Source organism: Bipolaris oryzae, assembly GCF_000523455.1.
Source record: "Bipolaris oryzae ATCC 44560 unplaced genomic scaffold scaffold_77, whole genome shotgun sequence".
In the NCBI taxonomy this organism is placed as follows: Eukaryota; Fungi; Ascomycota; class Dothideomycetes; order Pleosporales; family Pleosporaceae; genus Bipolaris; species Bipolaris oryzae.
The window spans coordinates 71,718-94,691 of NW_006911353.1; the positions used below are offsets into that span (position 1 = coordinate 71,718).

The 22,974-nt window shown below is 52.5% G+C and overlaps 10 protein-coding genes across 10 annotated transcripts; 6 read left to right on the forward strand and 4 right to left on the reverse strand.

Moving 5' to 3' along the window:
• Positions 1–866: 866 nt before the first annotated feature.
• Positions 867–1,298, forward strand: COCMIDRAFT_97058 (uncharacterized protein; the record flags this gene model as incomplete). The annotated part of the gene is made up of 1 exon (XM_007690416.1): positions 867–1,298. A coding segment is annotated over one exon (432 nt), but the record flags the coding sequence as incomplete, so codon positions are not given.
• Positions 1,299–2,297: 999 nt separating this feature from the next.
• COCMIDRAFT_96942 (uncharacterized protein) lies at positions 2,298–3,746 on the forward strand (the record flags this gene model as incomplete). The annotated part of the gene is made up of 5 exons (XM_007690417.1): positions 2,298–2,405; positions 2,513–2,883; positions 2,939–3,353; positions 3,404–3,594; positions 3,647–3,746. The coding sequence occupies 5 exons, from the start codon at positions 2,298–2,300 to the stop codon at positions 3,744–3,746; spliced, it is 1,185 nt and encodes a 394-aa protein (XP_007688607.1).
• Positions 3,747–4,294: 548 nt separating this feature from the next.
• Positions 4,295–5,727, forward strand: COCMIDRAFT_37330 (uncharacterized protein; the record flags this gene model as incomplete). Its single annotated transcript, XM_007690392.1, has 3 exons — positions 4,295–4,571; positions 4,633–5,176; positions 5,211–5,727. 3 exons carry the CDS (start codon positions 4,295–4,297, stop codon positions 5,725–5,727), a joined length of 1,338 nt encoding a protein of 445 aa, XP_007688582.1.
• A 1,268-nt stretch (positions 5,728–6,995) lies between these two features.
• Positions 6,996–8,813, reverse strand: COCMIDRAFT_97082 (uncharacterized protein; the record flags this gene model as incomplete). Its single annotated transcript, XM_007690418.1, has 2 exons — positions 6,996–8,708; positions 8,778–8,813. The coding sequence occupies 2 exons, from the start codon at positions 8,811–8,813 to the stop codon at positions 6,996–6,998; spliced, it is 1,749 nt and encodes a 582-aa protein (XP_007688608.1).
• Positions 8,814–10,991: 2,178 nt separating this feature from the next.
• On the forward strand, positions 10,992–11,528 carry COCMIDRAFT_97013 (uncharacterized protein; the record flags this gene model as incomplete). Its single annotated transcript, XM_007690419.1, has 1 exon — positions 10,992–11,528. The coding sequence occupies one exon, from the start codon at positions 10,992–10,994 to the stop codon at positions 11,526–11,528; it is 537 nt and encodes a 178-aa protein (XP_007688609.1).
• An 871-nt stretch (positions 11,529–12,399) lies between these two features.
• COCMIDRAFT_97081 (uncharacterized protein) lies at positions 12,400–14,292 on the forward strand (the record flags this gene model as incomplete). The annotated part of the gene is made up of 4 exons (XM_007690420.1): positions 12,400–12,490; positions 12,546–13,067; positions 13,121–14,055; positions 14,107–14,292. 4 exons carry the CDS (start codon positions 12,400–12,402, stop codon positions 14,290–14,292), a joined length of 1,734 nt encoding a protein of 577 aa, XP_007688610.1.
• A 114-nt stretch (positions 14,293–14,406) lies between these two features.
• Positions 14,407–16,158, reverse strand: COCMIDRAFT_5853 (uncharacterized protein; the record flags this gene model as incomplete). Its single annotated transcript, XM_007690377.1, has 3 exons — positions 14,407–14,893; positions 15,121–15,589; positions 15,657–16,158. The coding sequence occupies 3 exons, from the start codon at positions 16,156–16,158 to the stop codon at positions 14,407–14,409; spliced, it is 1,458 nt and encodes a 485-aa protein (XP_007688567.1).
• A 1,363-nt stretch (positions 16,159–17,521) lies between these two features.
• COCMIDRAFT_5854 (uncharacterized protein) lies at positions 17,522–18,655 on the reverse strand (the record flags this gene model as incomplete). The annotated part of the gene is made up of 3 exons (XM_007690378.1): positions 17,522–17,847; positions 17,933–18,548; positions 18,614–18,655. 3 exons carry the CDS (start codon positions 18,653–18,655, stop codon positions 17,522–17,524), a joined length of 984 nt encoding a protein of 327 aa, XP_007688568.1.
• A 732-nt stretch (positions 18,656–19,387) lies between these two features.
• Positions 19,388–21,337, reverse strand: COCMIDRAFT_96956 (glycoside hydrolase family 47 protein; the record flags this gene model as incomplete). Its single annotated transcript, XM_007690421.1, has 4 exons — positions 19,388–19,430; positions 19,486–19,752; positions 19,810–20,598; positions 20,655–21,337. The coding sequence occupies 4 exons, from the start codon at positions 21,335–21,337 to the stop codon at positions 19,388–19,390; spliced, it is 1,782 nt and encodes a 593-aa protein (XP_007688611.1).
• A 477-nt stretch (positions 21,338–21,814) lies between these two features.
• COCMIDRAFT_5856 (uncharacterized protein) lies at positions 21,815–22,681 on the forward strand (the record flags this gene model as incomplete). The annotated part of the gene is made up of 2 exons (XM_007690379.1): positions 21,815–21,828; positions 21,898–22,681. The coding sequence occupies 2 exons, from the start codon at positions 21,815–21,817 to the stop codon at positions 22,679–22,681; spliced, it is 798 nt and encodes a 265-aa protein (XP_007688569.1).
• Between the last annotated feature and the right edge of the window lie 293 nt (positions 22,682–22,974).

The following is a 22,974-nucleotide window of genomic DNA, read 5'->3' on the forward strand; positions in this document are numbered from 1 at the left end:
GCGTTGTACCTTGTGGCTATCTGGTGGTTGTGAATTGTACTCGGCGCGATGAGGGTGTTGCCAATGGATTGGGGCGGAGCCGTACGTCCGCAATATCTGTAGCTTCTTTAGGATTGGGTGGTATACGTACCCTGGGTGCGATAGGAGGATGCAGTCCCGTTACGTCAAGCAGGCAGACCGCCTCTAGCAGCGGCTACAACCCCAGGATCAAGATTGACTCGTCGTCCCAGGTTTCTGGCGGCAAAAAACCAAGATCTACCCGCTCACCGCTGCGACGCAAATGCCGGTGCCTGAGATATAGATGCTTGACGCAAGTTGCGATAAAGCGCGCGCGAGTGGGTAGTACTAAAATTCGAGTTGCGGATGGGTGCGCAATGCTTGACCAGACTCACCGCCTTCTGCTTTCAAAGGCCCATGCAGCGAGGTCGAGGATTTGGCTGCTTGGTGATGCATGATCTCAGGGTTCGTACGGGCTATCGGCAGGGTCTTGAGTAGTGTCACGAAGCAAGTCGAGGTAGTAGTCAATACGTGCGACTCGTATGTGATCGCGTCTTATCAGCATGCATATTATACAATAGCATCTCGTGGCGAGCTCGTATTGTGCCTTGAGTACGTGTGTGGTTGGTATATTTCCAGCTGCAAGGACGGCTGGAGCCACCATGGTGCTCTGTCGTACTAGGTTCGACCATGTGCAAAGGAACGGCTCTCAGACGTGTGCTTTTGCCGTCCCGTAGGGGCGTCTGTGCCAAACGGTCGGAGAGATATATCCTCATTCCGTGGTACCTACGGCTTGCCCCAACGACCTCTCATCTCGCTCGTGGCCCACCCCTGTCTAGTGGTTCCTACCATGCGGCCACGATCACCGTTATTCCTCTCGATTGCGGGTGGACCATGCTCAACCTCATGTCTCGGTCAGATTGGCAGATCCGGCAAAGCATTGCATTGCGTTATCGGTGCCTTCTCGTCATGTTCATGCAGAAGCCAGTGACACATGTCAAATCCCCTTGGCTGTTGGTGGCCGCTCCTCGGTCGCAGCTGCAGCTGGTAGCTGGTTGATATGCCTTTGGCCAGTCGTTTGTGCAGTTGATTCTGGAGTCGCTCCGATAAGAAGCCTTATGTACGTCTTCTTGTTCCGACAGGTCGGTCGCGAGTTCATGCCTTTGGTTGAACTAGTAAGTAGCTGCTCCATGGTAGGTGCACCACTGCGCCCGTCCGACCTACTACAAGCCGACATCCAGCCAACGGGTTTTGACCACACACACTGTTGCCCTGGCATCCCCCAAGGTAGCACGCTATAGGATAAGCATCTTACCTCACCGAGACTCTTGGCGAAGAGGCGCACGGTCGAGTGTGAGTCGTTCGCACTATTGAATACTAGGACACTACTATATCCCAGGAGGTTTGATTGCTCCAGGGGGCTTCCAAAGGTCTTCTGGAAACCCAGCCAAGTATTCTAGCCAGTCAACGTTCGCATTCTTCCGTCGGCAGATAGGCCCTGGGAGTCCAGCACTGACGTTGTACTGGGGTTCTCGGAAGACTTATTGTGGAGATATGGCTTGACGGCTGGCACCTTCGACAAAGGACAGCCCGCATATCAGGCTGATGTTTCCTGCATATCATCCAGGGATCCATGCAGCGACAGGGCCACAAGAACGGACTGATCCACTCAAAGCAATCCCAACGGAACCTTTGAAGGCAAGCTCCACAGCTGCGCAGAGTGCCTTATCGCCGTTTCACAACGCCAACTTCGTCTCTGATAGACGGGCATCGCCAAAAGGCCCGTCCACAATAGACACCACAATATGACTACTGCTCATATATCGCATCCTATGTATGCATGCTCCGGCCGTTGGTAGCTGTTGATTCGGCAGAACGACTTAAGACGGGCCAAAACCAGTTGCCGCTAGCTCTTCGGTCGAATTGCACATGCTCCCCGCAGCGTACCCACAAGACGATCTAGCCTCACGTATACTACCAGAGTAACGGTATGAAGAAATGACTAGGCAAAGGCTACCGTACCAAGTACATTTTGGTTGTCCACCCTTGACCTTGCTTGTCCCGCCAGATTGAGCCGCCTAGCAAATGACGTGGAACCTTCAAGTCTCCTCTCATGCGATGCCATTATCTCGCCGATGCACGAATCTGAGGCAAGCCCATTTACTATGGATCGAAACGCGTCTTCTCAACAAGTATATCAGCCTCCACGCTCCCGTGGGGTGGGCTCCTGCTAGCCATTTCTCCTTCTCCTTTTCCCGTACCATTGCCACAGCTCCCACTACTTTTATATTTTTCACGTAATGGCGCCCTCAGCTCTAGCAGATATCTGCCCAATCCCAGCAAGGCACTACACAAAGTCCTCGACCGTCGTAGCGTCGGTCTTGCATGGGCCAAGGGATTTGCGGTTGGTATGCCTTCCGCTTTCGTTATCCCACCCCACGCCTACCCACTGCCCGTGGGGGTGTCATTCGTATACAACGAACATCCGAGACGGCAGGCTGACAGGTTCAAACAGGAAACTCGAACAATCTCAGATCCCGCCGCCAATGAACTCCAGATCGCTATCAAAGCCACCGGGCTGTGCGGCAGTGATTGCTCATACTACAGCAAGTTCCGCAACGGCGATCTGCAGGCTTGTGAGCCTTTATCGCTAGGCCATGAGTCTGCTGGGATTGTTGTGGCCATCGGCAATAATGTCACTGGCTACCAGATTGGCGACCGCGTCGCACTCGAGGTTGGTGTGCCGTGTGATAACTGCAGGTCATGCCAGAGGGGCCGCTACAACCTATGCCCTAAGATGAGGTTCCGAAGTAGTGCCAAATCTGTCCCACACTTTCAGGGGACCCTTCAGGAACGCATCAACCATCCTGCAAAATGGTGCCACAAGTATGTTGTGCATGATCGACCCGAATCCCGAGCCTTAGCTGACAACTCTAATCAGACTCCCTTCACACGTGTCCATGGAGTCGGCTGCGCTATTGGAGCCTCTTTCAGTTGCAATCCATGCAACTAGGAGAGCTCAGATTGAGCAGGGTGACACTGCAATCGTCTTCGGCGCAGGTACTGTTGGTCTTCTGACTGCTGCCATGGCCAAGGTGTCTGGTGCCACAACGGTTGTTATTGCCGATATCGATTATGGACGCATAAATTATGCTCTAGCGAACGGCTTCGCGAATAAGGGTTACATTGTGACTGCACAGGCACAATCGACCGAAGGAGCAGGACAGTTTGCTGCTGCAAAGGAGCTTGCTGCAGACATTATGCAGATTGCGTCGCTGAACGAGATTGACTTTGAAGGCGCCGATGTGACTTTTGACTGCACCGGTAAGGAGGTGTGCATGCAGGCCGGACTTTATGTAAGTGAACCCTTGGAGTTGCTGTGGAACCAATGCTAACCAACCCACAGGCAACTAGACCCGGCGGCAAGCTGATCATGGTCGGCATGGGAACACCGATTCAAACTCTTCCCATGTCAGCATCACATCTAAAAGAAGTCGACATCATCGGAATTTTCCGATATGCAAACACCTACCCAACAGGTATCAAGATCCTGTCCGCAGGTGTCCTCCCGAGCCTCGACAACATGATTACGCACAGGTGAGTAATCTTACATCCTAAGAACAGAATAGCGGCTAAGATTTGCGATAAGATATCACGGCCTCGCTTCAACCAAAGAAGCTTTCGAGCTCGCCGGAAAGACCATGGATAAGGACGGTAACTTGGTTGTCAAGGTCCTTGTTGAGATGTAAATACGGCTGACCTGTAATTGTGTACATTTTTCCCTCAAGAACCAATATGGGTATTAGAGACTGTTTGAGGATGTAATGGGAGTGCTACTTGTTGTAGCCAGGCGTTCGCAGGATAATTTTGGGATTCTGTTCAAGACTGAGATACCACTCGCTTCTTTTTTAGTAGTACGCATCCGGAGTAGAGTATTCTGGGATGTCAACTGGGGTAAAGTTTGACGAAGGAAAGTTTCCGATCTGTACTGAGCTGGAAAACATGATAAATGATAATCAATTAAGGAGCAATGGATGGAGTTGTGAAATTGTGAAGAGATTGGTTGTCGTTGGCAGAATCGCGTCACATAGTAGCAGTCTAGTTGCCCGCTAGAACTCCAGACTAGCGGCTTGGCACAACCCCACGAACTGTAGCAGCTGCAGCCTAGCAAGCTCCCCGCCATTGACGATACCGCCGCCATTGCCTTGCACCTCCACCTCCACCTTTAACTTCTAATTGCCCCTTCAGATCCCCCCAGTGTGTGCATCACACAAGCCACCTTGTGTACACAGCAAAAATGGCGGAATCATCGGGAAACCCGCTTGTTTCAACCACCCGCGCCTCTGACGCCAGTCCCACAGTCCAGCTTCACCCGCTAGTCCTCCTCACAATAACTGATTGTGTAACACGGCACACACTACGACAGCAGACAGGGCCGGTAGTTGGTGCTATATTGGGGGCACAAGATGGACAGAATATCACTATGGAGGTCGCTTTCCAAGCAAAACTCCAGTCAAACGAGGACGGCGAAACAACGCTCGATGACGATTGGTTCAGCAAGCGGATCGAGGATTGTAAGCCGTGCCCCCATGCTCCTGACAGGTATATCCAAACGGACGCTTACGGAGATGGCAGTCAAGGATGTGCACAAAGAGCCCCAACTCGACATTGTTGGATGGTTCACCCTCGGTCCCGCCTCTGGCCCCGAGCCGCACCTTCTTCCTATACATTCACGGATATCTGAAGTCTATACCGAATCACCATTACTTGTTCTCTTCCACCCTGAGAATGCCTTCTCTGAGGAAACTGCTGCCGGGAAATTGCCACTTACAGTGTACGAATCCGTCTCTGTCAGCACGTCGAGCGAACCGAACGATAAGGTCATGGATGTCGATGGCGCAGTACAACCAAAGTCAACCAAGTTCCGGGAGCTAGTATACTCTATCGAAACTGGCGAGGCCGAGATGATATCTGTGGACTTTGTTGCCCGTGGTGGAGGAAACGCAACTGCGGTCGAGGGCTCAGTCGACGTTCCCGTATCGAATGCCGAGGCTTCAGCGAATGACGAAGATGCTGGAAAACGAATCACGCGGGGCAAACAGAAAGAGAAAGAGAAGGTGGCGGAAGATGCTCCAATCGAGGAGTCACAGATTTTGAGTGCAGATGACGAAGAGAGCAAGTTCATCTCCAAGACTGTGGACATGTTGTAGAAGTACTGACCGACCTGTAGTTTTGTCTACCCTTACAGCGAAGATGAACGCTATTCGTATGCTTTGTCGACGTATAGCTCTGCTCCGCGCCTACCTCAACTCGCTTCCACCGTCATATCTGTCCGATGCGTCGCTCCCAATCAATCCTACACTAGACGAGCAACATTCATTGCCTCTGGATCATTCGATTATTCGTAGCATTTCCGCTATGCTCGCTCGAATCAACATTCTTGCCCCCCCGGACGCTGCTGCATTTACCCTCGAATCTCAGCAAGAGGCTTCTGATGTTCAGCTGGTCAACTTGCTAGCATCTATTACAAACTCAGTATCGGCAGCCAAAGAATTTGGCCGTAAGAGTTCTATTGTCGAACATGGAAAGAACCAAGGTAAAAACCGCATGGGCGCTATGGGCGGGTACGGAGGGGGTGGTGGATACCCCGGTGGCAGTTATGGAGGCGGGGGCGATGGCAACTTTTTCAACACTGTCTTGTCAGGAGGGTCAGGAGTGGACAGGTGGTGATTTCCCTGTCCACGCCCGTCCCTGTTGTCTCAGTTTGAGAAATGACATGGCTAATGGAATGTAGCTCGAGGAAGGAAGCAGGTGCCTGCGGAATGGTAGACGATCGGCAGCCGCTAGCCCTTTTCGACCCAGACGATTTGGTCGAGTACGAGGACCGGTTCATTGACTATGTGGTGGCTTTTGCGGTGATGGGACCGGCCTACACGCTCTTGTTCTTCCTGATGCCTTTGATCGTGGGGCTTTTGATTGTGCATGTCAACATCTGGATCGCGCGCCGGGTGCAGGGCATGGTGCGAAGGGTGGTTGGTAGGCTAAGGCAGATGATTCAGGCGGTCCTGTTTGGAGCGTGAAGTCTGGGTACGTTGTTGAGGGTGCTGCAGCATAGGGTATAGGCGCATGATTGAGCGTCATGGACGACGCATGGTTTATGGGTTATCGGATAGGGTTTACGGTTATGGTTCATGGGTTTAGCAAAGGGGTTAGCGGAATGACATACATAGATAGCGTGTATTAGATGGTGGATGGATGGTATGCTATTGGTAGTATTGTGTACAAAGGCATTCTAATGATGGTTCCATATATGCCTAGCCTGTATGATGTGACATGGAGAAAAGTGCCTAAGAAAAAAAAAAGTGAAACTGTTGACCATTATAGTGAAGGGTAGTTTGGTATGACGTACAGTTTTTGGAACAATATGACTTGAGACTTTTTTTTCTTCCTATTTTCCACAAACCCCCCCCCTCCCCCCCAAAAGTTGAATTTTGAGTTCTTTTGAATGCTAGTATTTCCAGTAATGCATATGTTGACATGTAAATATAGAAGAAGAAGAAGAAAAGGGGGGGGGGAGGGGAAATAGAAAGAGTACACAACGACACTTTTTTTACTTTTTGAAAATCCAACCAAAAAAGATGAATGAAAGTTTTCCCATTATTGCAAAGCATATATGCATTATTGGTCATAACATATATATATGTATGTATATGAAAGTAGTGTGTAAATGTAGCTTTTGTCTTCACCGTACAAAACCCCAAGGACACACACACACATAAAAAAAATCTCCTTGAATTTCCTCGACCCAATAAAAGAAAAAGAAGGACGAAGAGAAAGAAAAAGGGTATAACAAATTAAGTGGTTGTTTGATACAGAGACGAAACGAAAGTGAACCCAGAAAGGGAGGAAAGTAAAAGTTATGGTAATAGTAGTAGTAGTGGTGGTAGTAGTAGTAAGCCCTCAAAGAAACAAAGAAACAAAGAAAGAAAGAAAGGAGATTAATACCTCACAACAGGAGCAGCAAGCACATCATTACTATCCTGCACCAGGACGCCCTCCTTAATGCCCTCCTTCTCCATTTTGTGCATCCAATCGTCCTTTTTATCTTTTTTGTGGATCCAGCCGCTGAAGATCTTTTTGAGCTTGGATTTCTGCTCTTCTTTGGCGGGGGCCTTGGGTTCGTGGGACAGGGTTTTGAGGACGGCAGGGGAGTCGATGCTCATGCGGTGGGAGAAGTTGGAGGCGTGGGCTGTGGTGTTGCTTTCGCCGCTGCGGGGGCGGGTCTGGGAGCTTGAAGAGGCGGTTTTGGTGTGTTGTTGTTGTTGGTCGATGTTGGTGGTAGATGAGGATGCGTTTGTTGCTGCGAGTTTTTCGGTTGGTTTGGGACTGGCTGATACAGCGCTGGCGGGTACGGCACTTGTGGGCGTTTGGGAAATTGGCTGCGTGCCCTGCCGGCGCGAGGATTGGCGAGCGGGGAAGGCGGCAGTGTATTGCATGGCCAAAGTGTCTGACCCACTCCTCCTGTGCTGTTTCCGTGCGGCAGGCGAGCGTTCTGGATGCTGTTCCTGTGGACGCATAAGACTGGCAATGTGCGTCTCGGCTGTAGGTGATTTGGGAGATGCCACTTCTGGCTTGGGCTTTTCAGGTTCCTTCCAGCTGTCCAGACTGGGCAACGGTGGAAGCTCTCTGTTGAGGTTGACGGCATTTGACTCTGACTTTCTAGGTTGTGCACCGTCGTCTCCCTGGCCATGGGAAGACCCTGACCTGTTTTCACTTCTCGTACTCTTCATGCGGCGCAGACCCCAACTTCGCCATGTCGCATTTGAGCCAGTGCGGGAAAGGCCAGTATCATTACTGTCGGCTGGCGAACGCAGGGATTCCTTGGATTGTGCGCGGCTGAGGGCGCGACTTCGAGATCCGGGGAAAACATATTCGATGACGCTTTCCTTGATACTCGCGGCGCGGCTTGGGGGGCGGACCGATGTCGAGGATCGGCGCTGGTGATCTGCCGTGTCTTGTTGGCGTTTCTTGTCCATTTCTAGGCGCATCCACTCGGACGCCTGGGCGTCTGCAGCAGCAACAGGGTCGTCAAAGTTGTGAGGGGCAGAATTCTTGGAGGTTGCTAGGGTGGACATGACGGTGACGGGAAGAGTAATGTCTTCGTTGGAGATGCAGGATATAGCGGGCCTGGGTACGTCCATGGAAGCTTTGCCAAAGTTGCGTAGTCTTTCATCCTTTTCAGCGTCTCGCTCAGCACGCTTGCGGCTGCTGTTTGCTCGTGCGGGCAGATCACCGTTCTGCCTCGCTCTTATCTCCATGTCTGCCTTTGCCCTGGTGCGGACCTTTGTGCTGCGCGATCGTGGCAGGAACGAAGTTGAGGCGGGTTCTGGAGGGGCAGCAGCAGGCACACGCACATTGAGATCGGCGGGCTGGGGTTTGCTTTCTTTGCGTGGCCTGAAGCCTAAGCCGGCAAAGTCTAGCTTTGGATCGGTGTTCTCCATGCCATGGTCGGAGGGCTTGAAGTTCTTGAGGATGAGGCGGCATGCTGCGCGCAGCTCTTGGTCGGTCTGGCTATCGAGAACGCGGCGGTTGATCCAAGGCGAGCTGTCACATATGGTGTCTTTGGAAGAGTGTCTTTTGTGGGGCGAGGCGTGTACGGGGTTGGTTTCTGGGGCCATTTTGCCGGCAAGGTCCTGCTTGGAGGCGGTTTTCTAAACAAGGAGGTGTGAGCAAGTGAATCGAGGTTATTTTGGTTGTTTGGTGTTTGGTGGAGCACGCACGACAGGAGACAGAGTGAAGGAGAGTTTGCGGGCCATGTGGATTACGACTAAATAAACAGCCTGGGCAGTGGCAAGGTGGGAAAGCGTAGAGGAATATTATTAGGTGCAAAGCAAAGGCGTGGTAGGAATAAGCCTGAGTGCGGCCGACCAGTGGGCACGGCTGCAGTGATGACGGTGTGCGGGAGGGCGTGCGCAGACGTAGTGATAAAGTGGTAGAGTATGTATGGTCGGCTAGCAATGGCCCGACAGAGCTACTGCCGACTACTGCAGCAAGACCGTAGTTGTGTTTGTGGGGAGAGGAGGTGGTGGGAAGTGGGCATGCGTCTACACCTAGTGCGCGCGCCGGAGAGGAAGAAGAAAAAAAAAGAGGAGAAGAGGACGGACATGGGATGGGCAAGTATAGGCAGGCAGGCGTGCAGTGGTGGCTCCCGCCAGGAGGTGTTTGAGTTTCAGAATGGCAGCTAGCAGCACGACAGGGTGCAACCCAATCCGCCATGGGCACTGCCAGTCCTACCACACGCAGTCGAGAACACGGAGAGACGCTGGGGGTTGCGGCCAATCACTGCTGCAACAAGCGACCTGTCGTCGGCCTCAGCTTACCACACCCGCGACGGCTGCATGGGTGGGGGGGACAGGGCGCCTCTCTACTCGTCGTACAAGGAATCCTTCAGCTTCAGACATATAAGGCTGTGTACATGGCCGGATGGGAGACATTCACGGCGTTGTCGCTGCTTGTTGCTCACTGGGTGCCAGGAGAGCAGCAGCAGCAGAAGCAGCTATGATGACATGGTCTGGCTCGCCGCATCCATGTAAATATGTACCTACAGCGAGCGGACGGCGCTATTGAATTTAAGCGCATATAGCTGTGTGCCTGTGTACTGGACTGGATGGATACTTGGATCGTGGATGGGCGGGTGGGTGGATTGATTTACATGGGCTCTCATGGACCGCCCGTCTGGAGTCTACTTACTGACTATCGTACACTACTACTGCTATGATTGTTATGACTATTCGATTCGATCCAGCTCCCGCTCCAGCTCCCGCTCCAGCCATCGTCCCAAATCCCCACAGGCGCTCTGGACGCAGGCTGCCCCCCTCTCTTGCTCTTGCTCTTGCTCTTGCTCTTCCTCTCTGTGCGCCGCTCCCAACTGTCGCGTCTGCTTGCGGGGTGCAGCATCTAGTGTGTATGTATAGGGACATGTAGGCAGGTATCGCAGCATACGCCCCATCCGCCGTCCGACCGCGACCAGCGTCCTGCTCCCAAGCACGCCGCCAGTCTTGTGTTGGCGAAACCCATCTTGGCTCTGCCACTGGCTGGCTTATTTCCCTCGCATGCCCGCAACCCTAACAGCCTCCGGGCGGGTCAATGCTGTGCACCGACCGCACAGAACGGACCTCCAAACGGTCGCTTCAACGCCTTGTACCTGCTGCTTGGGGCCAAACAGTCGGCCTGCTCTTTCGTATCTCGGTGCATTACGGGTCCCCATGGACCACGGCCCGCTGAGGTTCTCATCAATCAACACACGAGCAATTCTGGCTAGAACCCCCCTCTGTCTGGCCGCTGTCCTGGCTTTGTTGTGTCGTCTGCCCGCCAGCGCATGCCTGGCTGCTTGGGTGTTGCGAGTCTGCCCATGTCTGCTGCGGGGCCCGTGCCGTTCAACGGGAAACAAGAAACAAGAAACAGCAAACAAAAGTCGATGCAGATGGCGAGGCCAAGGTTGGGTTTGACTCGAGCCCTGCCGCATTCACGTTGAACCAACACGGCCCCCTGCCTCCACGTGACAAACACCACGTGTATACCGCCCTACACCCAATGCACCCAACCCGCCTGGGACCCGTCACTACACCCATGGCAAGCCCTTCCACCTGCCATGCATCATCAAACCCGCCATCGGTCACAGCAACCGGATCGCGTCTTGCAAAGGCGATGCTGACGCCAGACTCGGGCCCCAAGGCTCGTGCGTAATTGCGCTTGCTATAATTGACGAGATAGTTTGGAGCAGTGTTCCATGTGCACTGCCTGTGTCATACGTACACGTCAGTCCGTCTTGCGCTTGGCCAGTTGTTCTCAGAAAACGTCCATGCATCTCCCAGCGACCCTACAAGTCGAAGCCATGGAGAGGCTTCAGCGGCACCCGCTGCTCCTCGTCGCCTTTTTACAATGTCAAGAGATGTACGGCAGCTTCCTCCTCGCGGGCTCCCACGCCCTCAGCGATGAAGTGCCCGTGTCTGCATCATGCATTAGACTACGTGCTGCACGACAGGCGCCACCATGCTCAGTACTATCGCAGAGAAGCCAAGCATGTCTCGTCGACACCACTCCCCACCGCCCATGATAGGCGCAGCACTGTTGCAGACCGGCACCATGGATACTCAAAGACATCACGAGGCGAGCTCAAGACTCAGCCCAGACATGGCCGGCTCCCCATTTCGAGGCTGGAGATGAGCGAGGCATGGATGCGAATACGAGCAGTCACTCCAATTCCTATCATGCCCGCTCAGCCTGCGAGTTGTACGGATGCGACTTGTTCTACACATTCCATGGATTCTACCTATCCTACTGGTTCCACAGGCTCCACGCGTTGTACAAGCAGCCACCAAGACCAAGACAGCCGAGGAGAAAAAAAAGTGCGATGGGGTGTGGTACACACACGCGAATTCGAACCTCCGCCGGAAGACATTGATGAGCAACCAAGCAACAAGGCAGATGCAAACCCACGACAACAAGAGCAGCAGCAGCAGCAGCGGTGAAGAAAGAGTTGAGCAATAGAAGCGGAATATAACCTTTGGTCTAAAAGGGAAACGACAACAAGAGTCGTGGGGTCATGCACAACCAGGCACTGCCAGACCACCCAGACGATAGGCGAAAAAAAGCGGGGCGCCCTGTTCAGCTCGTCCATTTGTTACGTACATACATACATACATACATACGCACATGCGTATCTTCTGTCGACTACACTCGTTGACGACATACTGCAACTTTGGCTGGCCTGTAATATTATTGTCTGCACCGGTTGTCAGGCGCATCTGGTGAGTTTGCTTGGTGATTGGCGTACTCCGGCCCCAATGGCCCACCCATTGCCGGATACCGCCTTCCCCGCCCTTGCGCCTTCCCCACAACCCGCTGCGCATGTCTTGCTGAGAGCCAACACCACTGCTTTCTTATCCCCCGTAAACACTTCTGCACATGGGCTGCAGCACGTCAGGGCATTCGATTCATCATTAATTTGCACTCTTCCTCATTGGGCTTAACATGTCCGAGTGTAGTAAGAACGGAAGCGCAAGTGCGTAATGACAAAGCACCATGCTGCACAACCTCGGACAGGAACTGGACGGATATGGGAAGAGGGGAAGCTGGCTGCAAATCACCTTGGCCGAGGATCTCCATCGTGTTCTCCACCATTCACTGCACCATGCCGGGGCTATACCATTTGTTGGTTTTTGTAAGCTTTACAATGCTCATGTCACTCGTCCACACGGCAGCAAAGGCGTCGCGCTGGTTGTACATATAAAGTGGCTTGCTTTTTCACTTGGCCGAGCTCCCTCGTCTCTTGTATCCCCCCTTTAGACCGCTCAATCCTACTTCCATCTCCTAATCCTTACATCCTCGAGTAATCTCAACATGGGCGGCTCGCAACCATGGCATCAGGTTCCGGTCCAGAACAAAACTCACACCGACGCTGCAGTCGTCATCATTGGAGCCGGTATCTCTGGTTAGTATCCCAGCCAGACTGTCTAGTCGGATCGTACGGGGCTAAACATCCAAAGGCATGTGCATGGCTATCGACCTCATCAAACGCAACAAATGCCACAACTTCATCATTGTAGAAAAGAGCTCTAGTGTCGGTGGCACATGGCACGACAACAAATATCCTGGCTGCTGCTGTGATGTCTGGAGCATGCTGTACAGTTACTCGTTTGAGCAAAACCCAGAGTGGACAAGGGAGTATCCAGGCCAAGAGGAGATACTCGACTACCTTCGGAATGTAGCACGCAAGTACAACTTGTACAAATACATTCGCTTCAACACCGCCGTCGAGGCTGCGACGTGGGACGACTCCAAAAACCGATGGAGAGTTGACGTCAACGTAATTGGTGGCAAGGATGCTGAGTTTGCCTCTGGATACAGCATCGAGTGCGACTTTCTGGTTTCGGCAGTCGGCCAGCTCAATCAGCCTCGATATCCCGATATACCAGGCCTGCAAGACTTCAAAGGCAAAGTCATGCACTCTGCACGCTGGGACTGGAGCCATAGCCTCGAGGGGAAGCGTGTAGGAATAATTGGAAACGGTATGTCTCGCAGTGCTCAGTGGTTCGACAAGCTAGCTTAACAAAACAAACAGGTGCAACAGCTGCGCAAATCATACCCGACATTCTGCCCCAGACCTCGTCCTTGACAGTGTACCAGCGCTCTCCCAACTGGGTCATTCCACGTCTCGACAGTCCTATCAGCGACTTCAGGCGTGCCCTCCAGCGCTATGTGCCCCCTGTCAGCTGGCGTATTCGCAGCATCATGATGGATTTCCGTGAAACCTTCTATGATGCCGTAAGCAACAACCAAAGCCCCATGGCCAAAGATGTCCGTGCCGCCTGCAAAGATATGATGGAGAAGCAGATTCCCAACCGGCCTGATCTCTGGGAAAAACTCACTCCAGACTACAACCCAGGCTGCAAACGCGTCATCATATCTGACGACTTTTTTCCCGCTCTCGCGAGCCCCAAGACACAGCTTGAGACCACAAAGATACGCAGAATTACCGAATCAGGTATTGAACTCGAAGATGGCACACACCGCGACCATGACACCATTGTACTCGCCACAGGTTTCCGTACCCTCGAGTTCCTACACCCCATCCGCGTGACCGGGACGCAAAAACGCAGCCTCTCCTCCATCTGGGGTGGCGGCGGCGCCTACGCCCTATACGGCACCTCTGTACCCTCACTACCTAATTTTGGCATGTTTTACGGGCCCAACACGAACCTAGGCCACAACTCAATCATCCTCATGATCGAGGCCCAGTCGCGCTACCTCAACGCCCTCGTTGCCGCCGTTCTTGACGCCCGCAACCGTGGCAAACGAATCGGCCTCGTACCCAACGCCCAGCGCACAAAAGCATACAACGATGAGCTCCAGCAGAAACTCGCCAAGAGCTCGTTTGCGGACCCGAATTGTAGCAGTTGGTACAAGAATAGCGAGGGGAGAATCACGAATAATTGGTCCGGAACAGTGATTGATTATCAGGAGATGATGAGCAAGGTTGACTGGGAGGATTTCGAGGTCACAAGCGTCAAGCCTATACAAAATGGTAATGGTGTACACGCTGAGAAGGAGGGTGGAGTGAGAGCTAGCAAGGTCGTTTTTGGGACTGGCAAACAGACGACCAAGATCGGACGTGTGCACGAAGAGACGTACGTGAGTAACACGACATTGGTCCTCGGGACACTGGGAGCAGTAGCTGCAGGAGCCGCCGCATGGATCTACCGAGGGGATATAGCAAAGAGATTGGGGAAGTGAAGCTCCTTCTTCTTGTTCTTTCGGCTATAGAGATTCAGTATGACCATGTAGTAGTAATCCTTCATTCTTCCTCTTTTTAAGAAACCCCCCCCCCTCTTAACAAAACAAACCCTCTTAAAACCCCTGCATCCCCCTCCACTTCCCCTCCCACCCTTTAAACCACGGACTCTCCGCCAACGTCTCGGCCTCCCACCCTTCCTCCACCCACCCTTTCGCCACTTGCTCCCCATGCCACGTCCTCAACACATCCTTGACCACATGCTCCACATGCCACGTCCCCTTGTACTCCATGAGCTCCTTCTTCCCTTGGTCCAATATCTTCAGCAGCAACCCCGGTATCCGCGGCTCATCCCTAAACTGCTCCACGGGCGTAAACACGGCTTTGAAATTAAACACGACGGCCCCTGACAGCGGGAGACGGCGTAGCGTCTGCCAGTCCACGCGCAGGTGGATGTCGCTTAGTGGGAGTTGAGAAGGGGGGAGTTGGTGGGTGCGGAGGGCGAGGAGAGGGGAGGAAGGGGGTGCGTAGAGGGGAGTGTGGATTTCGAGGCCCCAGGAGCCGCGTTGGATGGGTTTGTCGGTGGGTTTTTTGGTGAAGTATCTGTTGTTGTTTTTTTTTAGTTGGTTAGTTTGCGTTTGCAAATGTCCCATGTTTAATCACGCCTAGTCTATACTGATTCTTTTTTTCTCTTCTTATTTTGCTCGGCGCTTGCTTTTTTGGGGGGAGTGGAAAAAGCGATGGGTAGATGGGAAGGGGAGAGGATAGACAACGAAGGAGGAGGAGGAGAAGAAGAAGAAGAAGAAAAAGGAGAAGGAGAATGAACATACCTATCCATGGAAAACGCCATCTTCTCCTTGTAATCCGGAATCGGCGCATGAATATCCGCAAGATGCTTCCCCAGCTTCGTCCCTAAATGCCAGCCCAACGCACTGCAAATGACGCCCGCGCGGAGTACATAGCGGCCGCTGCGGTCATCGCGCAGCATGATGGCGAAGTCTTCTGGGATGTTGTCGAGAAGTACATGCAGAGGGTGTGTGGCACGGAGATTGGTTTCTGAGTTTAGAATTCTGTTTTGTAGGATGGTGTTGTCTGCGGAGAGGGAGAAGTAGTGCGGGTAGCGGGCGCAGAGGAACTGGACGGCTGTTTCCATTAGTTCTTTGCAAGCAAGCTCGGAGCCCGGGAGGGCATCGAGGACGTCGGTGCCGTGTTGGGTGAAGAGGGATTTGCGTTCTTGGATGCGTTCTATGTAGGTGTTTTCGAGCTCGATCCACCAGTCTGGTTGGAGTTTGCTGAGGGCTGGTTGGGTTGGTTATTAGTGAAATTCAAAAAGGTAGGTCTCTGTTTCCTCGGGTAGGACACTTACACATGGTTTGGTGGTATGGCCATCGGAATGGTCGATATGGTCGAGGTAGCGCCTTGTTTATGTCAAACTCGGGATATGGGTTTGGAAGCGGTACGCCGCTGAGGGTGGCATAGTCAGGGAAATTGCCGAGAGCCTTGATTTCTTTGACGGAAAAACCGCAGGGGAGACGTTTAGTGTCATCGGCTTTCAGGTACGACATTCCCATTGGCAACATGTTCTTCGTCCAGTCTTCCGTTGGCTCGTCGAGTTCCCCATCTTTCAAGATTCCGGCTAGGGCTGATCGCCGTGATGGTGGGAAGGAATCAGAATAGTCGACTTCGAGAGGGATTTCCGTCTTCTGGCTGGGTGATAGAGATCTTGGAGGGGTTCTCGCTCCTGATACTCTTCGCCCACTAGCACGGAGTCGCTCGAGGAGAATGGTGCGTCTGCTTCGTCGAAGAAGGGCCAGAGTCGAGCCAAAGAGGAAAGCCGCGCCCAGCAGCAGCAAAAGATTGAGCGGCATCTCAGACTACTCCGTTTTTATTTCTTTTTCTTACTTAAATTTTTTTTGGTACCGATAGTTTTCTCTCCGCCCTCAGAATACCCGCAAAGGTGGCGGGACAAATTGATTTGTACAGCCCAAGCTGAAATCGTCAAGATAGGCCCAACCAGCCCTTCTACACACTGATAAAACAAACGAAAGCTAGCATGGATCAAGCCAAACGCCTTTCACAGCAAGCAAAACAAGATACAGATTCCTTATCAATGCATCCTGCGGGGCGCCTTCCGCTTAAGTACGTGTATTACAAGGTGACATGCACGACTACCCGGGAAGAGAGCCATCAGCAGACTGCGATGATACGCAGGCGATCGCATATGGCACATCTAACCCCATGGATGACGACTGCAACTTATAGGTCCGTATCGCCGTGTGCACAGCATCAGCATAATGGTGGTGGGGGTGCCCTCAGCGTAGATCGCTGCGCGAACGCATGAAGCTAACCTTGTCTAGTATCCAAATCCCAATCCTCTTGGCAGAGGAGCGCGCAGATTGAGTTGGCTATCTTTCACTGGCCTACCAATCGATCGGATTCTCACTCGAGCCCTGTGCGGTGCATGCTGCGCGGCTGACTTGGAGCGGCTTACCGCTGTCGGCAATGTACAAAGGTTGCTATCGGCCTTCTAGACTTTCCTGGTATTTGGTATGATGAAACGATGTGATTGGGGAAGTACGGCATTTGCACTGCCGCAGTGGTGTGATATCCCGTAGTCAAGGCTAGTGAATTGCTCTGAGCAGTGACATGCATTGGCCCAAGTCGGAATAATGTTCCTGCACCATATGAGCCCTTGCTACCTTGGGCTTGCGTGGAAAAAGTAAGGTTCTTAAGAGAGAAGCAGCATGTGCAATTGACCTTCGACATCTGGCTCGCGTGGAAGTGGACTGATCTCATCGAGTTGTCAGAGGGACGATGAGGTAAACGGCTTGGTAGGTACAAAAAAGCAACATTCTGATCGCTGACCAATCGTCGGGCCATGAGACGCTTCCGGAGACCACCAGTGACCCTTGCATATAGTTAGTCAGATTTTGGGTTATAACAGAGTACATATGTGAGGATAAAGATGTGGGTGATAGAGTCGATCGCTGCTGTCACGGCTGCCACTAACCGCGCCTGTCATGTACCCCGCACTCAACTAGGCCCGCATCCCACGGAAAGGTCTTGCCCTACTGATGACCTCGGTATGAAGATCGTGGTAATCCAAAGAGAATTCGTACAAATCGACAATATGTGACAAAGCATTGTCGCGCAAGGGTCATCAAATGAACAAGGATAGCTTTCAATCGGCACACTACCTATGGTATACTCTCCCTCAGTCAAAGAAGGGCTTCACAGCACAGAACTCCAGTCCTCGCCCTTCATATACTCCTCCATCGTCGTATACTTGACCTTGACCCCCAGATCCCACGGAAAGACAACGTCAGCCCCACCATCAAACCCATACTTGTCAAAGTACTCAAACATGTCTGCAATCTCAAGCCCGTATATAGGTCCCATTGCCTCTTCCATCGCCTTGCGAGGTATAGTCTGAAAGGTGCATTTAACACTGTTAACGCGACCAAAGATTTCGCACCATTCATTGAACGAAATGAACGAGCCGGCGCCGCTCAGAATGATACCTGGAGGCGATTCCACCAGTGCCTTGGTAAAATGACCTTTGCAATCATATCAGCTTCCGCAATCAAAAAAAAAATCAAGTCGATACGAAAAAGAAAAACGAAAGAGACGTGAATAGCTTACCGGTATCCGCAACCGGATCCGCCATGGGAATCTTCCTCTCCCCACTCATCGGCAAACTAACAACAAACGACCCATCCTCCTGCTTCGTCGGCCTCCCACTAAACGATTTCCAGTTGGTAGCATAGTACCCCAAGTGCAAGAAACTCGTCTTCGCCAGCAACTCCGGATACGTCGACTTGAGGTACTTCACCGCCTCGGCTTTGGCATCAAAATGCAAGTTCCACTTGATGGTCCCATTGCTCCACTTCCTCGCTTCAGACAAAGTAGATAGCACGAAGCGCTCTAGCGTTTCGAGATTGGCGGCAGCGGCATCGATGATGGATTTCGCCTGGGCTACCTCACGGTCGTAGGCGACTTCGTTTGGCGTGCGGTTTTGCGAGACGGCGAGCTTTTGCGTGGCCGGGTCGTTGAGGTGGCCCCAGAAGTCGGTGCCGCCGAAGATTACGGTCGCGCCTTGGAAGGCTTGCTTGAGGGAGGTCACATCGTCGAGGTTTCCCGGGACGATGTCGACGCCTTGGGAGGCCCACTTTTGGGCGGAGGGTTTGGAGGGGTCCCGGGCGATGCCGCGGACTTTCCAGTTGGGATCCGTGAGGAATACGCGGGCGACAGATGAGCCCTGGGGGAGGTTGAGTGTCTTGTGTAAGGATGTTGGGGGTGGTGGTGGGCTTGGTTCGTACTTACCTGGTTCCCTGTTACGCCGATGACAGCGATTGTCTTTGTCATGATCCTGTGTAGATAAATAGTGGACTCGAGATCAGTTTAAAATTTCCAGATGGATAGAGTACTGGTGAATTCTGAGAACAAGAGAACTTATATACTTCAACGATTTGTGATCCGGTACTGTTTGTGGACTATCTCGTCACCAACTACATGCCAAGCTGCCATCAAAGAAGAATGTAATCAATAAATTTCTTAGCCAAACTTTGCCTTCTATGCACCGGGCATAGTCAGCCTCTCGCATCGTGAGATAGATGACATTCAGCAAATAGACAGGTATGTTCCAGCTTTGCTTCTGCACTGTGCTTGATGGGGCTGTCGGCACAGTAGCAGTCGGACGAAAACATCCCCGCATCTCACTCTCTATAGCCAGCCACACCATGTGTTTGAAATACAACATCTCGCTGACAGAGAACAAAAAGAGGAGTTACTAATGAGCCTTAGGTGTTACTAAGCTACTAAAGTGCAGTTGTAGTGCACTAAATCGAATCAGGAAAGTCTTGGCATGTATCATGCATTTCTGTGTATCTTGTAACGGCGGGGCAAACAAGCAATTGTCTATGTCTATATGGGATTTCGACTGTAGCGTTCGTCCGATTCTTCATGAACGGACTTTCCAGATATACTACTAAGAGGCAAAGCAAGCTGTGTCCGCGCTCTCGTAATCATATACACACACATGTACATTGGCTAGATTTCCTTGATATCGTATATTATCCACTAACAATATCCAGACTATCAAGTCTGTTTTGGCCGGCGCAGCGGATGTGCCTCAGTGTTACTATTCAATTGTCAGCGTCATCATTCCTAAGACATGCTCGGGACCAAGTACTTACAAGACGTAATCATCCAAGCTAACAAGATTCGGCTCGCTAAAAATCAAATAGAAATACTTGAGTGTCTCCGCCATCCAGAAACTCTCGCACTCATCTAGCTTAAGTGGACCCTGTCCCCTGGGCACAGTCACATCAGCAATAGCTGAGTGGGCAAACTCTGCCATGGTAGCGTTCTCAATCGACTCGAACATGCGCCAGGCAGTATCTTGCAGCGCAGTATCGCCGGTGATGCGGTAGAGGATGAAAACCGACTCGATGGCTTCTGGCCTACATACCAGTATTAGATGAAGTTATAAATGAAGGGGTAGAAGTCAAACTCCTTACCGTAGCAAAAACCGGGGATCTTCAATCCTTGAAAAGCCTGGCTGAAGTCCCTCTTCCTTGATCACGTCTTGGACATCATAATGCTGTGCATGTAGAGCACTAGAATATGAGCGTTTAACAGCGTCATGCCATTTTGAAACGTCCCAGGCGCAGTCTTCATCGTTGACGCACGGCACCAGGCTGAACGTCTCGGGCATGATGCCTGTCGGCATGGCTTCGTACGCCCAGGTACAGCCATCTACCAGTTTGCGAGCGACGTCCATGTCTTCAGTGCGATTGAAGATTTTGGCACCAAGACCAACCATGCCGCCCGCAAAGCATGCCAGATGCTGACCGTCGGGTTCGAGCTTGATTGAGCCTGCAGCACTAATCCGTGCGTTACCTGGAACCAGAATGTGCTGATTATGAGGCACCATGGCGCGGAAGAACAAATGCTTCTTGGCTGGCTCAATAGCTTTTTCGTACATCTTGCGATACTGATCCGTTGCTCCTCCAAGAAGCAAGTGCTGCTTGGGCAGATACTCGTACAGCGAGTCCGTCATACCGCCCATAGTGAAGGAGCCATGAGAATCAAACTCCTCGCGGAAAGGAGAGACGAGGATAGGAAATAAACCGGGTATCTTGGTCCGACTCTGGTGTTTCTCCAGAAGATTCGCGATGCGTTGGACGGCATCGTGATATTTGAGGTCGCCTGTAATCTGCGAGAGACGGGTAAACTCCAGCGTCAGTGATCCAATTTCCGCACTCAGCGCCTGCGCATCGGCTTCTTGGTGGCCACTCAGAGCAGCGCTGCTCGACGTTAGTATACAGTGTGGTTGCACACACACGAAGCACACAAAGCTTACTTTTCCCAGTCCCACCGTGTCACAGGCATCCTGTTCGGCGTGTCAAACGCGGCGTACAGCATATCGCCTAGCTCGACTGCTTTATGCAACAGTGTAGAGTGTTTCCCTTTGCTCAAATCGTAGGCGCTGAGCAGACCGCCGAGATAGCGAATGGTTGTTTCAAACACATTCAGCCGCTGGACAGCCGTAGTGGTGAAATCAATCTTCTTGACTGCATGGACTGCCTCCTCAAACTCTTCGTCTAGCCCCATGATGTACAGTGTATCCAACGCATCCACCAGGGTCGCTGCACGCTGCCCGAAGCCATTCTTGAAGCCTCCTGTCACCGGAGTCACTTCATCCTGCAACCATGCCTGCTGCTTGTAGCCCCGCCACGAATGCAAAAAGGCCTTCTTCACCGCCGCCTGTCTCTGCTTTCTCTCTGCCTTGTTGTGCTCCGTCTCGATTCCAAACTCATGCTGTATTCTCGGGATGGCAGTAGGCGAGCTTGTCGGCCACGGCGCCAGCGAGGCGACTGGGTGTCGCAGCGGGACGTTCTTCCATTCTACGGGGTTTGTGATGCGATTGGAGGAGGTAAAGGTGGGCGAGGGGAGTCCGTTTCGAGAGCCTAGTTGGCGAAAGGCGAGGATGAAGAACGTCGTGGAGAGGAACAATACAGTGATGCGTCGAACAATGGGGCTCATGATAGCCAGGGGAAGTCTATGGAGGGAATCTCATGAAGCAAAGGATCAAAAGAGATGTACGATCTAAAAATAAGAGCAAAGTTAAAGTGATCAAGTGCAACGGCCGTGCCCCAATAGGTGCAGATAGCGGCGGGGAAAGATGAGCTCGAACAATCTCAATGGACAAACACTCTATAAAAAAATATGTAGTGGCGGCGTTCAAACGCTCAAGATAGGACACAGATGCGGCCAAGATGAGATGGGAAAGACAGGAGACGCATGGCAGCTGCATGGCCAGGCCAGCCCATGGTTGAGACGACAAGGCTGGAGTGCCGATTCCCGACGCGGTTGCGCGTCCCCCGACCCTGAAGCTAGCAGGGGGTGGGAAGAGAGCCGCCCATGCGCCGATCCCCAAAACCGCCGGCTCCGTCATGTCCGGCCTTTCACCCGCCGCGGTGCCTGAGAATATATCGCCTTTTACTTTCCTCCGCTTCCACGATGAAGTACAGCGGGTAAGCAGTCCATCTACCCACCTACCTACCCAAAATCTCAATTGGAAATCATAACTAAACACAAGGCAGGCTCTACTTCATCTCCAACCCCTCTACAAGCGTCGAGGCCGCCCTCTCCACCATAACAACCCTCACCCAAAGCATAGAGTCGACCTTCCAAACCGCCACCCGCCAACAACCATGGTCCCTCTCCTACCGCGCCTTTCGCGATGTGATACCCCCCGGCTACACGCCGCCTACGGGCGCAGACGGTAAACCAGCGCCCTACCCGCATTCGTACCAGCACATGCTGCACCTCTCCACCCTCGCCCCGACCAGAACATACATCTATGCGCAGCCCGCCGCACAACCCGCAACAACCGCTTCAATTCCGCTGCGCCAGCAAGAAGCGCACGCCTCGATGCTGCGGAACCAGTCTTCGGCGCTGTGGGCTCAGCGCCATGTTTTCTCCGTTCGCGACGGGACCACCTACACCGCGGGCCTCTGCACTATCCAGCTCGGCGAACTGCGGGCTACGCGCGAGGGACCGCAGTCGGGAGCAATGCTTTCGCCTGGTATAATTCTCTGCATTACCACCCTTGTCGGGGCGGAAGACGCAGATGAGGGACCTGACGCTGCGTACGCGGCGGTGGAGAACGGGGCGCCGTTGGATGCCGTTGAGCAGGGCGACGTTGATTTCGAGTATGCGCAGAAGGTTATTCGTGAGTGTTGGGGGAGGATCAAGGAAGGGAGGGATTTGGGGCGCTCGGAAGTTAGGGAGTTTATGATGGCGGCTAGGGTTGAGGTGAAGAGGGAATTGCAGCGCGACCAGGCGGTGCATATGTGGTGTGATGCATTGAGAATCCGGGGCTGAGAGTTTTTTGGTCTTTTTTTTTCCCCGAGTGTTATTTGGACGGGATAGAGCAACACTCAATGTCTCGCTTTGACATGTGTGGTTATGCGAAACATTCCACAATCGCATGCTGCGTGGACTATATCCAAGCAGCCGGTTGCTCAGTGGAGATCGTCAAATACTAGCTTAGAGACACGCATATATTCTAATCAAGAAAGCATGTACGCAACGGAAGTCCGTTATGGCATCTCAAAGTACGAATACCTCATCCAGATACTGTTCATGGTCTGTTTCTTAGTGACCAATTCCATGTT